The sequence below is a fragment of the Phocoena phocoena genome, chromosome 9, assembly GCF_963924675.1.
Source record: "Phocoena phocoena chromosome 9, mPhoPho1.1, whole genome shotgun sequence".
NCBI lineage: Eukaryota > Metazoa > Chordata > Mammalia > Artiodactyla > Phocoenidae > Phocoena > Phocoena phocoena.
The window spans coordinates 19,053,491-19,070,580 of NC_089227.1; the positions used below are offsets into that span (position 1 = coordinate 19,053,491).

The following is a 17,090-nucleotide window of genomic DNA, read 5'->3' on the forward strand; positions in this document are numbered from 1 at the left end:
AGCGGATAAGTTATAGGAGACCACGATTACCAAAAGATCCTTTTGGCTATCACAAATACAAGATTCTGATATCCATGACTTAAATCTATGTACATCAGGCACTAAGTATATAATCTTTTATCCCTAGCAATAACCCAGCTATTACTATCTCTCTTTTATAGATAAAGAAGTTAAAGTTCAAAATGAATGTTTCAATGATTCTTCCAAGGTCTCTCTGTTGAGTCAATGGCCCCAACCCAGCAGCTTCAGGATCCCAAACCCTCTTTTCACCATACATTTCTGTCTAGTCCTATATCTGTTTATTTCCAGAATCTTCTAGCGTCTGGTTTCTAGCACGCGTTCCGCGAAAAAATGAACGGAAAGCCTTATGCTAAAGGTAGCATTATTTTTCACTCTTGTTGCCCTCAGAAACTGACACTAGAACTTCCTCCCATGAGGAGGGAGAGGCATTTCCAGATCTGTTTTCAGGCTTGGAGTAAGACTAGTAATTCCAAGTTGTTTGCTCGACTCCATCAGTCTTTTCTTTGCACCGGACGCCAATTTTCCACATCCTCCTCAGGAAAAAAACCCGCAGCTTTTGAGAATATTGGTTATCTGAGCCCGCTTTCCTCAGGTCCCTGTAAAGAGGCGGGCCTCGGCTCCACGACCGCCTCCCCCTCCTGGGTGGGGCTACACGACAAAGCTCCCCAGCACTCACGGTTTCTAAATTTGGGGCCTTTAGGCGGGAAAGCCGAACCCACAGGTTCTCGACTTAGTGGAGCCCACAGGGCCCCCTTAGCCCCTTCAAGCGCTTTCTCTGTTCGCCCATCCCTGCATCCCCCTCTCGACCTTTGGGTGGCAAAGGCCGCAGCCCGAGACGCCCAACCCCCACAAAGCGGGCTCCAGAAAGCCCTCTACGCCGCTCAGAGCCCTACCGCTTCAGGCTGTGGAAGACTAGGGCGGGTCCGACGCTCCTCTTGCGCACTGACGTCACGCGGACGCACGGCCACGCTGGCTCCTCCCACAAGCCCGAGAGTCCGGTTTCCGGCGGGAGCGCGGAGACCCGAGCGTGGGTGAGGCTGTGTCTGTGAACGCGGAGCGGGCCGCTGGCTGCTCTGTGCTTTGGTACCCGCCAGCATGCCTCACCTGGAAAACACGGTGCTTTGTCGCGAGTCCCAAGTGTCCACCTTGCAGTCCCTGTTTGGAGAGGTATTGTAGTCCAGATCTCTTTTCTCTTCCAAATCCCGGAGGCAAACAATTCCGTGGTCTTGCGACGTGTTCCAATTTTTAAGTTTTCGTTCTGATTGAGGGGCCGTAGACCGTCTTTTGCGTTGAAGTAGGGGATGTTATAGGTCTCTCCCACTCCTCACCCAAAGTAATTTGTGAGCGGTCTCTTAAACTGCACGGGAAGGACCGGCCTGCACTAGGGCTCGTTGGCCCAGGACGTGATATTTTACGCACGCCACGGTTTTGAGAGGGTGTTAGTCCAGAGCAACTCGAAGTTGCTTCTTACCCCAGCTGAACAGGATTTTATACAACAGATGTGTTTGCCCAGTGTTACTTACTCCAAAGTGAGTCCCCACGTTTCACTGAGGTAGTTAGTGTAAGTCTTGTGTGGGTGGGTAGTTGTCAAGACCTGTGAGGGCCAACGCGGTGCTTCAGGTTTAAAACTTCAGCGGCTTTTCCAGCGTTGTTAAAGCACAGAAGAGGTCTAGTCTAGGCTTCTTGACTATCAGGTGATGCCTAAGAGGTTAAATGTTTCCTCTGGATGAACACTGCTGCGGAGTCCTTTCCATAGGAGGTAGCATTCATCAATTCCATACTTAATCTGTTTTTTTTTTTTTTTTTTTTAAACATCTTTATTGGGGTATAATTGCCTTAATCTGTTTTTGATTGTATTCTGGTGGCCTTTAGTGAGCCTTTTGCTTCAGACTCATTAATTAGACTTGGAATTGATCACACTTGGATTTCATCTGTAAGGAGAGTAAATGAGAGTTTAGGGTCACACTCACGTTCTTCCCTCACACCTCTGGTTTGCTTTCATAAGTACTGCTTTCATCTAACTACCTGGGTGGCAGTCTGGGGTGGCCTGTGAAGTATTAGTGGAAAAGTATCACCCTCCTTCTAAAAGGGCACATTAGTTAGGGAACTAAGGTCAGGGACTGCACCCTCAGTCAGTATTCTAGTTATAACGCTTTTTTTTTAATATCAGATTTTTTTTTTTTTAAAGGCATTGGGTCTTTTTTTTTTTTAACTTTATTTATTTTTGGCTGCGTTGGGTCTTCGTTGCTGTGCGCGGGCTTTCTCTAGTTGCGGCGAGCGGGGGCTACTCTTCGTTACCGTGAGGGGCTTCTCATTGCGGTGGCTTCTCTTGTTGCAGAGCAGGGGCTCTAGGTGCGTGGGCTTCAGTAGCTGTGGCACGAGGGCTCTAGAGCGCAGGCTCAGTAGTTGTGGCACACGGGCCACTTAGTTGCTCCGCAGCATGTGGGATCTTCCTGGACCAGGGCTTGAACCCGTGTCCCCTGCATTGGCAGGCGGATTCTAAACCACTGCACCACCAGGGAAGCCCAGTTATAATGCTTTTAATTGTAGTTATCAATATTATCACTGAAACATTTTCTTAGTTGTACCTTATGCATTCCTTCCCTGGAGTAGACAAACCCAGATCACTACAAACAAGTGGTCCTCCTGAAAATGAATGTTGGCAAATAGAGATGAGTGATATCAATTTGGTGTAAATCACAGGAAGAAGTCATATTTAACAATTTTAATAGCACTTTTCTGTAAGGTGCTGTGCATGTAGGAGATACAAAGATCTATAAAAAACTGGTTCATATTTCTTAGCAGATTCGTTTATGTATTCAGCAAATAAATATTTAGTAAGCACCTTCTCTGTTCCAGGCACTGTGCCCGATCCTGGCTTATTACAGTTTATGTTAGGTTTATGAAGGTGAAAGGTTAAATAACAGTGCAAGAGTTCAATACAGTTCTAGTTAACAGTAGAAAAGATGATGTAAGGTGGAATATTATTAAGCACCAAATAATGGATGCAGATAAGTGTGGTGGGATTCCAGGAAAGGAGAGTTTTAGTGTAGCTTGGAAAAGTGTCCTGAAGGGTATCTTGTGCTTCTCTTTCAAGGTGAAATATAGTATTGTATTAGCAGAGATGCTCAGCAAGCATGCGTTTAATTCTTGTTACAGAATTTTTGAGCTAGTTAATTTACAAGAGTGTTATGTATAAACTTAAGAAAAGAATCCCTGTATGAAACATCCATTTTTAATCTGTTGGGCTGCTCTTGCTATAGGCATTTGCCATTAGAAAGTATTTTCCTGTATAAATTTGAGTTCCTGATTTGTCTTGCTAAAAGGAAATTTGTAACTTGGTGGCTAGAATGTAATAAATGTTTATGACTACAGTTGGCCTTTGAACAATGTGGGAATTGGGGGTGCTGACGCCCTGTGGAGTTGAAAATCAGTGTGTAACTTTTGACTCACCCCAAACTTAACTGCTAATAGCCTTACCGATAAACAGTCAATTAACACATATTTTGTATATGTATTATATTCTGTATTCTTATAATAAAGTAAGCTAGAGGAAACGAAATGTTATTAAGAAAATCATAAGGAAGAGAACTAATTTATAGTACTATACTGTATTTATCAATACTGTTAGTTTACATTGTTTATAAGATGAATCGTCTGTCAATATCTACATCAGTATTGTCTTAATAATACAAAACACTGGGCTTGTTATACGTATTACTAACTAGACATTAAAAATGAAAAGAATGTGAAAAAAATTCATATCTATTTACAAGTATAATGATTCATACATTGATAACAAAGAAGCAGTGATATGATTGCTTTATGGTAGCCTTCTGTTATGGATAGAATTCCTTCATGGTAGCCTACCTATATACTAATGAATGAACCCTTATAAAGTTTCATGGTGTGCAGTATTCCAGTCATATTCATAATACAGTATTGTAAACACATGGTTACATTCTTTGAAAAATCACTTACCTGTGATGATAGGCTAATACACAGTTTCTCCAATTATAGGAAGGAAGAAGGGGTAGGAAGAAGGGAGGAAGGGAGAGGGAGAGAAAGAGGGGAGAGGCTGGGAGGCCCAGACATACCATATGGTATGTATGGTAATGTAATCCTTTGGGAGCAAAGTTATAAAACAGAAAACTAACACATTATTAATTTTATATTAAATATCATTCACCTTATGCCTTTGTAAGGGTATACTATTATCTACATATATTTTACGCTTCATGGCATACTTAATTTTTCCTATGTGTTTAGGCAAAGTGGTTCATCTGTGAGTTTTTTCAAATTGTTGCAGATCTCCAGAATTGTTTCGAATATGTTTATTGAAAAAAATCCATGTATAGATGAACTCAAGCATTTCAAAACCTGTGCTGTTCAAGCGTCAACTGTACTATTGTAGTGGTAGATGATGATCATAGAGACTCTACTTTTTCACGGAAATTGCATCATCCAATTTTCTTATAATTATTTTTTAAGTGTATGTGAATTCCTCCAAAGCAGGTTTTATCTCTAACTGATTTTTGTACTCTTTAGTGCATTATGGTTTTCAGCATTTAGCAGCTGTCTAATTAATGTTCATTGAATGAATGAAACATATTTGTAGTATTGACCAGACCAATATAGGGGTGTTTGACAATTTTTACTTTTCTCTAGGCTGCTGACTCATAATGTACTTCAGGAGAATCTTGGGAATATGTATTTTGAAATATATGCTGTGTAGATTTGATCATTGAAAACAATGATGAAATGTACACATTTAGGCCAAGGTAAATGTAGTAAGCATAATTCAGAAGTATCCTGTAAGTTTTCCTTAGAACAGAGGACTCTTGAAATTCTTTCTAGTCCTGTGTTTACATATGCTTAGTTTAAAAGCTTTAGAATGTAGACTGAAGTTGCAGCCTGTGGGCTTAGATTCTATAAAAAAGGGTTAAGAAAAAAATGAAGTATGGTCAAAATCATTCTTGAAAAATCTGTTAAATCTCTCAAATTTGAAAATACAAACATTTGTATATATAAACCTGTATAATAATAAAAAGGGTTGAATATATATATGTATAGTAATATATATAATAGATAGGCCAAATGTGATTTTCCAGAAATTTTGAGAAAGAGTAGAGTTGAATTCAAGTAGGTTTGAGGTATAATGATGAATCCACTAAATGCTCACTGTTGAAATCATTTGGATTGAATAATTTACTTTATCATGGAAAAGTTTGTCACAAATTGATGAATGTTTATTTTCTGTTTTGTATGTGCAGACTGATATTTGTCTTTTCTCTGGTAGAGACATCATTTCAGCTTTCCATCCATTTTTATTTATGGACATACTGCCAGTGGAAAGACCTATGTAACACAAACTTTGTTGAAAACTTTAGAGGTAAGAATATCCCAAACTCAGCGTTAATTGATTTTTATTCATAGACTCCTAGAAATAGAAGGGATCTGGGAGATATTTAGTTTACCTTTCTCTGAAGGAATATCTTCTACATAAAACATTTCTGACCAACTTTTTGTTGAAGACCTTCAAAGACTAAGCTTCAGAAGGCATTGTTAAATAACTTGAGCCTTGATGTTAGAATGTACTTTTTAAGTTGAGCCAAATTACTCTCTCTGACTTTCATTGGATGATAATATTTGGGGGAAAACACACATAATAATACATTCTTTAAAAATACTAAAATCTGTTTCTTCTCCATTATTGTACATATTTGAAATATTGATAGTGGTAAGTCTGAATCTCCACAAGTACAAAACTAAATATGTCACCTTTACCCTGCCCTTTTTCCCATATTGCCTCTAACAGTGAATTTCACCATTCACACACTTGTCTAAACTTGTTCTTTACTCTTTCTTTATCCTCACTCTTAGTAAATTGAACAGTAAACACATCCTGTTGATTCTGTATCATTAATGTCTTGACTCCATGTAGCTTGAATCATAGCCATTGCTGCTACTTGAGTTTCATTTACCATTATTTCTTTCATTTATTTCCACAACAGTTTCCTAAGTGCAGCCTGTTCTCCACCCTGCAGGTAGTCCATGAAAATCTTAAATCAGATCTTTAGGAAAAGGTTCGGGTGTTTTGCCTGATATATAAGACCCTTCATGAGCTGAGTTCAGTTTATCTTTCTTAACGTAATGCCTAAGAGTTTGAGATAGAGTCTGGCAGACTCATGTTCTTCTTCTGGGTTCACCCCGTAGTGCTTTTGCATCTGAAAAGTAGGGCTAATAGTGACAACATTTGACATTGTGAGAATCCAATGAGTTAATACATGAAAAGTGCTTACCACAATACTTAGTATATAGTAAGCACTCAATAAAGTTTAGCTGCTATTGTTCGTGATTATTGCCACACCCTCTTTCATATCCTAAGCCAGGGATGGGCAAACTTTTTCTTATGGGCCAGATAGTAAATATTTTAGGCTTGCGGGCCAGGTACTTTATATTACAACCACTCAACTCCTCCTTAGTGTGGAAGCAGCCATGGACAGTATCTGTCTAAATGGGCATGGCTGTATATATCAAAACAGATTGCTAACCCAAAGGCTGTAGTTTGCTACCCCCGGTCCTAACTCTAGCTCAAGAGTATGTGTGTCATACTGAACTATTTTACAGTTCTTGCTGTCTCTTACCTTCAACCCTTGGCACATACTGCTTGGAATGGCTTTCTTGTACTCATTCACTCCAACTCTTCTACCCTATTATTTGGCAAATGCTTATTTATTTTGCTATGTTTTCTTGTGTTTACACTTTGGGTAGCCTTTTTTGACTCTCTAGGCGGTGTTAGATGTCCCTCTGTTGTACAGCCTCAGCACGCTGTGCTTAATCCTGTCATAATATTTATCCCTTTCAGCTGTGATAAATGTTTGTGTTTCCCTGGCTTGAAACTGTTTCTTGAGATTATTCCCAGCACAGTTCTTGGCATATATCAACTTAGGGATTTTAGCCTTTGATCCTGAAGTTTGCCTGTGCATTTTAAAATACAGATGCCTGAGGTTCATACCAGGCTTCAGAACCTGAGTGTACAAGGTCCTCGCTCAGGCATTTGCGTTTGGAACTCCCTGCATGAAGTGTCCAAAAATATCTATATTGAATAAAAGCATGAAAACTGAATATGGAAGTTCCATATTTAAGGGCTGTATTTCATTTTTTAATGTATCTTGATTTTTGTTGCTGCTTAAACATTGTAATGATGATTATCACCACTTTTGGTATAGGTACACAAAGAGACATTTAGAGTATGCTGCCATTAAAGGTCATGGATAGCACACAGGTAGCAGTAAACAAGACAGTCTTAACAGAGCTATTGTGGACTGTAGTTCATAAAGGAGTGGGGGGAAAGGAGGTCAGAAAATGCTGGTGAAATTGTGCCTAAGTAACTATAATGTAGCCTTAGTTACACTGCTACTCTGAGAAAGAAAAGCCTCTTTATTGGGTGAGATTTATAGAATGTCGCTAAAAATAGTTATAGGTTCCATTATTTGTGCCAGATGCCACACGCTCTCTTCCTCTGAGTGATGAGTACTGCTTTTGTGATTTCATTTTGAGAACAGACTATATTTATAAATCTTTTTTTTCCTTGTTACTTCTGGAATTACCTCCATTTTGTTCTCTAAATGAAGAGCTAGTTCTAAGTCCTTATAGGGGGATTACTCTGTTTTTAACTCTTAAAAATGTTTTTTTGGTTTAGGTGTGTCCATGATTAAAAATATTATTTTAAAATTATAAGTAAGAAATTCCCACTAAGAATTTTAACATTCACATGTTCTTGGGTTTCTTTGTAAGAATTCTTTAGTGGGAAATACAGGTTTGCTTTCAATCCCTGTAGGAAACATGAAAACTCAAATAATTAAAGTGTGTTTAATGGAGGGACTATAATATTTTACAAAGGTTGAAGAAATGTTAAGGGAACCAATAAGGGATGGTGATGTGCTGAGAGTCTTTACCTCTCTCAGACCTGAATGGCACAGGAAGGAGCTGTAATCAGGCCCCAGCAAGAGGTGTAGCCTTTGATGAGAGGCTGCCCAACTCGAGCTGTTGCCTTTGGTAGAAGATGCAGCCACTGTCAAGCTGTGGGATGGGGGTGGGAGTCAAGGGAATGAATATTCACCTTCTTTCTCTTACCACTTTGCTTCTGTCTCCTGGTTCTTCCCTTTGGCTGAATCCAGCAAGAGCTAGAAAATGAGTCTGGGCGATGCAGTCTGTAGTGGTCAGCCTCCTGGGGCACAGAGCAGTTTGGAGAATGGTGGGGTATAGATTTAGAAGGGCAAATGGCGGATATCCAGCAGAGCCCTTGTTGTGGATATGTGTTTTCTATTTACACTTTTTTGGTTTTTGTTTTCAGCTTCCACATGTCTTTGTGAATTGTGTTGAATGCTTTACCTTGAGGCTGCTTTTGGAACAAATTTTAAACAAACTGAATCATCTTAGTTCTTCAGGGGGTGAATGTTCTACTCAAATAACCTGTGAAACATTTAATGACTTCGTTCGCTTATTTAAACAAATAACCAAAGCTGAAAGTCTCAAGGATCAGACTGTGTATATTGTAAGTATCATCTCTTATTTGAAAACTGATTTATTAGATCAATTTCCATATTTTTCTTTTGAGACTTATGTACAGTGCCTTGTACAAGGTGCTTATGCAACATAAAAATGTTTTAGATATATTTCTTTTTTTAATTGAGGTATAGTTTTTTAATTGAGGTATGTATAGTTGATGTACAACATTAGATAAATTTCAGGTGTACAGCATAGTGATTCACAATTTTTAAAGGTTATACTCCGTTTATAGCTTTTATAAAATATTGGCTATATTCTCTGTGCTGTACAATGTATCCTTGTAGCTCATTTATTTTATAGGTAGTAGTTTGTACCTCTTAGTCCCCTACCCTTATGTTGCCCCTCCTTCCTTCCCTCTCCCCACTGCTGACCACTAGTTCTCTTATCTATGAGTCTGTAGATGTAGTTCTTATCTAAAGGGAGCTTCAGTTTAGTAGAAAAGCTATGACGTACTCACATATGACTACATATAGAATGTGATTAGTAATAACCATGATATGCAAAGCACTTATTCAGGCATATCTGGTACGGCTTCATAAGGTGGTAACATTTGAGATAGATCCAAAAGAATGATTCGGGTATCATTAGGAAGAAACTGAAAAAGAGGAATTTCCTGTGGAGGGAATTAGGCAAAGGCATACAGATGGGAATGGAGGCCAGGGAATGCCAAATAGTCTGGTCTTAGTGGGTTTAAAGTATGAAGGAAGAGAAAGAAGAGTAGAAAGGTGGGTGGGGGTAGATCAGGGAGTGTCTTGAAAACCATACTAACGAGCTTTATTTCATTTCTTAGGCAGCGAGAGGCAAGGACGTAGTGAAGACTAGAGCAACAAACATGCTTTAGGAAGACTGCTATGAAGGCATGTTGAATAGGTGAATTTGAGGGGATTGAAAGACATAGGCTAGATGGCTCTTGTAACTGTTTCCATTAGAGGAAATTTGGGCCTGGACTAGAGTTGGGGCAGAAGATGCAGAAAAGAACAAATGGAAGAGACAGCAAAGGTCAAACTTGTCAATTATATATGGGGCAGGTCTGGGAAAGATGAATTGTTTGATTTTAGGTTGGCTAAGTTTAAGTTTTAGTTGTTACATCAATGTGAAAATAACTAGCAGACAACTGAAAATATATAACGTGTTTTACATTAGTGAGATTTTATAACACCTTAACCTTATTTTAAAAAATGATTATCTCTGGAATTGAAATTAAAATTTAATATAATACCTTCTCATAATGGCTAAGTTTATACTCACTGAAGGGACCACATCTTATGCATTCTTGCATCTCCTTAAATGTATAAAACAGTTCCTTCCACATTTTAATTTTGTTCATTTATTTATGCAAATATTTACTGAGTACTTCTTATGTGCCAGGCACTATTTTAGATACTGGAGATGGAACAGAGACAAAATAGTGTCTGTCCACTTGTGGCTAATTCCTCTAATTGAGGAAGATAGGTAGTAAGCAAGTTAATATGTAGTATGTCAGATGTGGTACATTAGAGTAAGGGAGAATCCCCTGGGCGGGGGAGGCTAGTTATTTCTAAGTGGGGAAGGCAGAGAAGATCTCACTGAGATGATGATAACTGAGCTGAAACCTGAAGGAAGCGAGGGGCAAGTCATGAAAATATCTGAAAAAAGAGTATTCCAAGCAAAGAGATTTACATGAGCATACAGAGGAGACTGGAGCATGCCTGTGTATTCAAAGAATATGAAGGAGGCCATTTTGGCTGGAATATAGTTTAAGTAAGGGGGAGAGGGGTAATGTTGAGAATCAAATGAAGGGTACAGGTACATTTGATTCTTCATTTGAGAATCAGACGAAGAGTACAAGAGTACACTAGTGCAGGCTAGTGTTATGGGTTGATTTGTTTCCTCCAAAAATTCGTATGTTGAAATTCTAACCCCTACTACCTCAGAATATGACCTTATTTGTAAATGGGGTTGTTGCAGTTCTAATTAGTTAAGTTGAGGTCATACTAGAGTAGATTGGGCCCCTCATCCAATATGACTGATGTCCTAATAAAAAGAAGAAATTTAGAGACAGACACGCACATAGAGAAAATGCCACATGAAGATTGGAGTTATGCTGCCACAAGGCAGGGGATTACCAGGAGCTAGGAGAGGGACCTGATACAGGTCCTTCTCTGGAACCTTCATGGGAAGCATGGCCCTGCCAATAACTTGATCTTGGACTTTTAGCTTCCAGAACTGTGAGATAATAAATTTCTGTTGGTTAAGCCACCCTGTTTGTGGTACTTTGTTATGGTAGCCCTAGGAAACTAATACAACTAGTTATGAAGCATTTGTATTAATCTAGGCAAACAACATGTTGGCTTAGACCGGGGTAGTAGCAATGGATATGGTAAGATATGGACTGGATATATTTTGAAGGTAGGGTTGACAGAATTTTCTGATAGAGTGAGTGTGGAGGAGGAGAGAAAGAAAGAAGTCAAGCATGACTCAAAGTTTTTGTGCGCTTGAGGGGATAAGGTTGTCATTATCTGAGTGGAGAAAACTGCAGCAGGTGGGGTCTTGCTGGGGGAGAAGGAGTGATGAGGAATTTGGTTTGGGGCATGTTAAGTCCAAGTAGAGATGTTGAGTTGGCACTTGGATGCTTGAGTCTGAGATCAAGTGAGGTCCAACGTGGAGATACCATTTTGGACTTCTGAGCATACAGTAGTAGTACTTAAAGCTGTGAGACAGGATTAAGTCACCGAGAGAGTAAGTGAGTTAGAAAAGAGGTGAGGCCAGTGACCGAGTATTCTGGTGCTCCAGTGTTTAGGGGATGAAGAAATGAGGAGACAAGGGCTTCCCTGGTGGCGCAGTGGTTGAGAGTCCGCCTGCCGATACAGGGGACACGGGTTCGTACCCCGGTCTGGGAGGATCCCAACATGCCGCGGAGAGGCTGGGCCCGTGAGCCATGGCCGCTGAGCCTGCGCGTCCGGAGCCTGTGCTCCGCGGCGGGAGAGGCCACAGCAGTGAGAGGTCCGCGTACCGCGAAACAAAAACAAAAACAAAAAAAGAAATGAGGAGACAAGAAATCAGTGATGTACTGATGTCCTCTATAAAGAAAACTTGGAGAGTGCATAGTCCTGGAAGTTCCTCTAAGCTGCCCCTTTCCTGGTCCTTTGGCTAGAGAAAGTAAGGTTTTGGTTGGGGCTCTTGTGGTCTGTGCTGCTTGGCCTTCCTGTGTTGCCGGCTTCTTCAGCTCGACAAATGGGATATGTGAGGCAAAAAGACAACTTAGACAATTCCCCCTCTGAAGTGAGTTGTCATTCTTCTGGTCCTGAGGTCCCTAGCTGGTCTGCCTCCTTCTTTCCACCTTTCAGAGCCCCATTTGTTTTATATGTAATACTCAAGATTCTTAGTTTTACTTAGGAGGAAGAGGAAAAAGTGCATCTACTCCATCTTAGAAGCAAAAGTCTAATTTTTTTTTCTTAAGAGCAAGTACATAATGAAGAATTAATAACTACTAGTATAGTTTGGCACTGTTACCTTGATTTATGCTAAGATGACTCTAGTTTAACCCACCATTGCTTTTGCACCATTAGTGCAAATGTCACCATGATGAGAAAGGCATATAAATTTTTAGTATTATTATGAAAATAGTTTTGACCTCACCAACTTCCTAAAGAGTATCAGAAACAGCACACCCCCCTGCCCTCACCTCACAGGGGGCCACAGACTACACTTCAGAAACCAGTGATGTAGGAAATAAGTTGATCTTTCACTGGGTAGCATAGGCAACAAGATCACTGGTGGAGAGGGATTTAAGGAAATGAGTCTACCATATCAGAAGGAGGTCATTTATGTGGATTTTGAAATATCCAAAACTACAGGAGTTATATTAGAGATGTGATAGTCAGAAGCTATAATATTTAAAGACCAAGGAGGAATGACCCCAGAGTGTTGGATGATTCCAACAAGTAGAGTTTCAAAGTTGTGTCTTTAGGGAAGAGGGAGAATCAATATTCTGCAAAGAGCCATGAGGAGTAAGTAGGACCCAACTCACTTTTCAGGCCCAATGGATCAAAGTAGGCATTCAGTAAGTTATTTGTTAGATGACTAAACATTAGGGTGGAAAAGTTTGCAGGTGTTTAGCATAGAACATTATTTAGAGTAAATTGTAGAACGTTCAGCTAGCTAATATATGAATTGGTAAGTTTCAGCACTTAGGAAATAATGCAGAAAGATATCTGAGAATGTTTTCTAGTCAGTAAACAAGCTTACAAATCAAGTCTATTAGAATATCTTCAGGTAAATTATTTTTAAAATGTTTGAACTGAATTAAAATTTTAACTTCTTTGAATATTAGTTATTTGATAATTGCTCTTTTTTTAACATGTTTATTGGGGTATAATTGCTTTACAATGGTGTGTTAGTTTCTGCTGTATAACAAAGTGAATTAGCAAAAATATGGAACGCTTCACGAATTTGCGTGTCACCCTTGCACAGGGGCCATGCTTATCTTCTCTGTATCGTTCCAGTTTTAGCATATGTGCTGCTGAAGCGGGCACTGATAATTGCTTTTGAAGAAGGATCATTTATTAAAATACCATAAAACCATTAATTACAGTTGGTTAATTGTATCCAGTCAGAAGAATGAACTATTAACTTATTGCTTCAACTTTGTGTTTTGCATTAAAATGGGCATACAAATGGGCCAGTTTATTTGAATTAATCTGCATACAAATGGGCCAGTTTATTTGAATTAATCTGTGTCATGTATTAGAGAGTTTTAAAATGGAAATTGATGGGAAAATTGCAATTGAGAATACATAGTGGAGAAACTAATTTGTATCTTTTTAGTGGTAAATAATTTTAGCTTTATTTTGTCTAAATGAATTAGGAATGAAATATCTTAAGTTGATTACTCTCATACATTGTTTCAAGCTATCTATTAATCAATAAAACATAAAAAACAATTTGGACTATTCAGGGAAATAATATGTTCCCTGCATTTTAATTTTATTCCTAATTTAAATGATTATAATTTGCAACATAATCCCAGTAGCATTATCATAACACTGAACAAAAATTTAATCTTTCTTGGGGCTTCCCTGGTGGCGCAGTGGTTGAGAGTCCACCTGCTGATGCAGGAGATGCGGGTTCCTGCCCCAGTCCGGGAAGACCCCACGTGCCACGGAGCGGCTGGGCCCATGAGCCATGGCCGCTGAGCCTGCGCGTCCGGAGCCTGTACTTTGCAACGGGAGAGGCCACAACAGTGAGAGGCCCGCGTACCGCAAAAAAAAAAAAAATTTAATCTTAACATGATCGGTTTTCTAGTTAAACAGGGTTTAGTATCGAGTTACAAAGTTCAAGCAAGAAAAGTTTTATATGATGAAATTCAGAATTTTCTTCTATCTCTCAGGTCAGAAAGCTTTGTAATTATTGGTACGTGGTAGACATTTATCTTTTACTAAATATAATTAAAAATGCACATAGTTTTATTTCTTGTATACCTATAAGAAAAGGTCCTTAGAGCATCTTCATTCATTATCTTTTTGATGGTATATCTTTAAAACAAACCTATTTTAGTATAACTGTGACCCATTCTCTAAAATCTGGGTTGAAACATGTTGTTAGTAGTTCATTTTTTAACTTATTTGACCTATTTGAAATGTCTTCCACAAATGTAAATACTGTTTAAAAAATTAATTCATAAGTTCCATTTTTTTTAACATGGGGAGTTCAGATAATTTTGTATTATATTATGTAAATGTTTTGCTAAAGGGCTTTTAAAATCAATTTTGACACTGCTTTTTTTTTTTCCATAAGGTTCTTGATAAAGCAGAGTATCTAAGAGATATGGAAGCATATCTTTTACCTGGATTTCTTAGGTTACAAGAATTGGTAAGTGATGAATGAATTCTTTTCCCCTATGGCCTAATCAGTAGAACTGTGTTGTCACATTTTTTCATTTTGCCAATTTGATAGGTGAGAAATAATCTCTTAATATAAAGTTGATATGCATTTCTCTATTACATGTGAAGTTGAGGATTTTTTCAAAGTTAAAACAATTTGTGATTTAATAAGACTTATTCTTCAACTATTTTAGCTTTTATTTTTGATTGTGAAGTGGCTAACACTGCTTTCTATTAAAAGATTTTAGGTGTTTGCTAGAGTAAATTGTGGGGATGGGCTAGACTTTGAACTGTCTGCATGAATTTTAAAATTTTCATTTCAGTAATCTAAAAAAAGAATGATAGGTCTGTTCTGGATCATCTGATGTTCTGTCTCATAGCTGCTCAGTTTTTGGAACGAGCTTTGTGTTTCAACTTAAAATTGTGTTGGCACTGAATAACACTAATTCTACTGTGATTGTCATGGCCTAATGAGAAAAGAACAGGGAGAGACTTACTATGTATATGTCAGGTGAAAGCCAAATAGTAATATGATGGCAACAACAGGCAGTAGTTTGTAGTGGTTTGAATAAAGGAAATTGGTGAGAGAATTCAATTTTTACCAATACTAGTGGCTATAGGAATGCTAAACTCAAAAGGACTGTGGCTGTTTCCTGTTAGTACCATATTCATGAAGTGAGCAAAGATTTAGTTTAGGCAAAACAGTAATGTTCATCATATTCAAATAATGTCAATTTAAATTTTACTGGTTTTATAGTTTTATATTTAACTTACAAATAAAAATATTTGGTTTTATGACTTTATAAGTACCTTGAGCATAAATAGTTTATACTTACTTAGTTTTATGTCTGTATTATTTAAGTATTAAGGAACATTATAATAAAAATTAAGTGAATATTTGGGGAGACAGCGCCTAGAGCATTTCCACCTTTGAAAAGTTAAGTATATTACTCAAATTGGAGAAACTGCTAGAAGTTCTCAACTGATTGCCACTGAAATCATTGTGTGCCTAAGGCTGACTCCTAAAATCCTCTTTTAGTAATAGTCTTGAGGGGCAGATGTGGAGAGGACAAGAGAAGAGTAAGTGTAGCTGTTGGTGACTTATCGTGGAAGTTTCCTCATGCAGTCTAGCCTTTCCCAGATGGATTAACTCTTGGCATTTTACTACTGACATCAGGGACCCATCCTTATTGAGTAAAGGTCTCTTTCTCTCTTTTAATTTATTTTTTGTTGTGTTTGTTTGCATAAATCCGTCCACTATTTCCCATTGTTTTGCTCAAGGACTCCCTCTCTGGTAGCCAGAGTGCATTCTTGCTGTCCTCTCGCCCTTCCAGTAAAACTTACCCCACTGTTTTTATCTTGTCACAGTACTTAGACCTTTGATCATGCATCCTGTCACAGTACGTAGGCCTTTCACTTTTTTTTAGTTTTAATTATGGAAGTTATTTGAAGAAAATGAAAAGATTCATAGTAAGCTCAACTCCATCAGAAAAGAAAATTGTTGTTTTGATGTTTCTGAAAGCATACTTGATTTTTAAATGTGTATTTCATTTAAGAGAAATATAGCAAAAGCATTTCACATTTTTTTATATTAAATACTTAGACTAAAATGAAGTTTAAATTATGATAGGTATCACTGTACACTGAAAGTACTTCCAGATGAGAACATTACCCAACTTAAAATAGTTTTATTTATTTATCTTGTAATATATATATTTTAATTTATTATTAATATACTTTTTTTTTGTTTTTTTGTCTGTGTTGGGTCTTTGTGGCTGCGTGTGGGCTTTCTCTAATTGTGGCGAGCGGGGGCTACTCTTCGTTGCGGTGTGCGTGCTTCTCACTGTGGTGGCTTCTCTTGTTGCGGAGCATGGGCTCTAGCTGCGTGGGCTTCAGTAGTTGCAGCACACGGGCTCATTAGTTGTGGTGTGTGGGCTCAGTAGTTATGGCTCACAGGCTCTAGAGTGCAGGCTCAGTATTTGTGGCACACAGGCTTAGTTGCTCAGTGGCATGTGGGATCTTCATGGACCAGGGATCGAACCCGTGTCCTCTGCAGGTGGATTCTTAACCACTCAGCCACCAGGGAAGTCCTTAAAATCCTTTTAGACTGATAAATGCCTCTATTTTTTTTAACCTCTCAGTATTTTTTTTTTAACAGACTTTATAAAATTCTTTTGGGTAATCATATTTTAAAGCAAAATCAACTCAATGCTTTGTAATCAAGATTGTGTTTAGAGCATATTTTTTTATCCCTATGGAAATGAATTGAAGGATTCTTAAAAATTAATAAGACAAAAAGCATTTGAAAGTAAAAATCTTTTCCTTTCTTTCGTAAAGATGCTACATTTTCTGTGGAGTTATTAATTTATTGAACTCAGCTATCTTTGTTAGCCAGAAGTATATTTCTCTAAATAATGAAAGTTGGAATATAAGGTTACACATAAATTAGAAATCAATAAATAGTAAATCACCATCAAAGTATAGTGTAATTTATATATGAGACTGGGTCCTAAGAATAGTTATAGAACAAAACAAATATGTCTTGTTTTGTCAACTTTGGAGAGGTCCAAAAGAACATGGGAATATTAAAATTTGTGTTGAAAATGCCAGGTGTCTATAGATAAATTCTAGCAT

The 17,090-nt window shown here is 38.2% G+C and overlaps 1 protein-coding gene and 1 non-coding gene across 2 annotated transcripts in view; one reads left to right on the forward strand and one right to left on the reverse strand.

Annotated features, from left to right (window-relative positions):
• The first annotated feature begins 953 nt into the window (after window positions 1-953).
• Window positions 954-17,090, forward strand: part of ORC5 (origin recognition complex subunit 5) — a 73,578-nt gene continuing 57,441 nt past the window's right edge. Inside the window, exons 1-4 of the mRNA XM_065883671.1 lie at window positions 954-1,188; window positions 5,321-5,413; window positions 8,381-8,581; window positions 14,371-14,445. Coding sequence (XP_065739743.1) covers window positions 1,117-1,188; window positions 5,321-5,413; window positions 8,381-8,581; window positions 14,371-14,445 — 441 coding nt within the window. The 5' untranslated portion in view covers window positions 954-1,116. The remainder of the gene's footprint in view (window positions 1,189-5,320; window positions 5,414-8,380; window positions 8,582-14,370; window positions 14,446-17,090) is intronic.
• On the reverse strand, window positions 13,003-13,109 carry LOC136128661 (U6 spliceosomal RNA). The gene has a single exon (XR_010656247.1). It is a non-coding gene; the product is annotated as a U6 spliceosomal RNA (small nuclear RNA).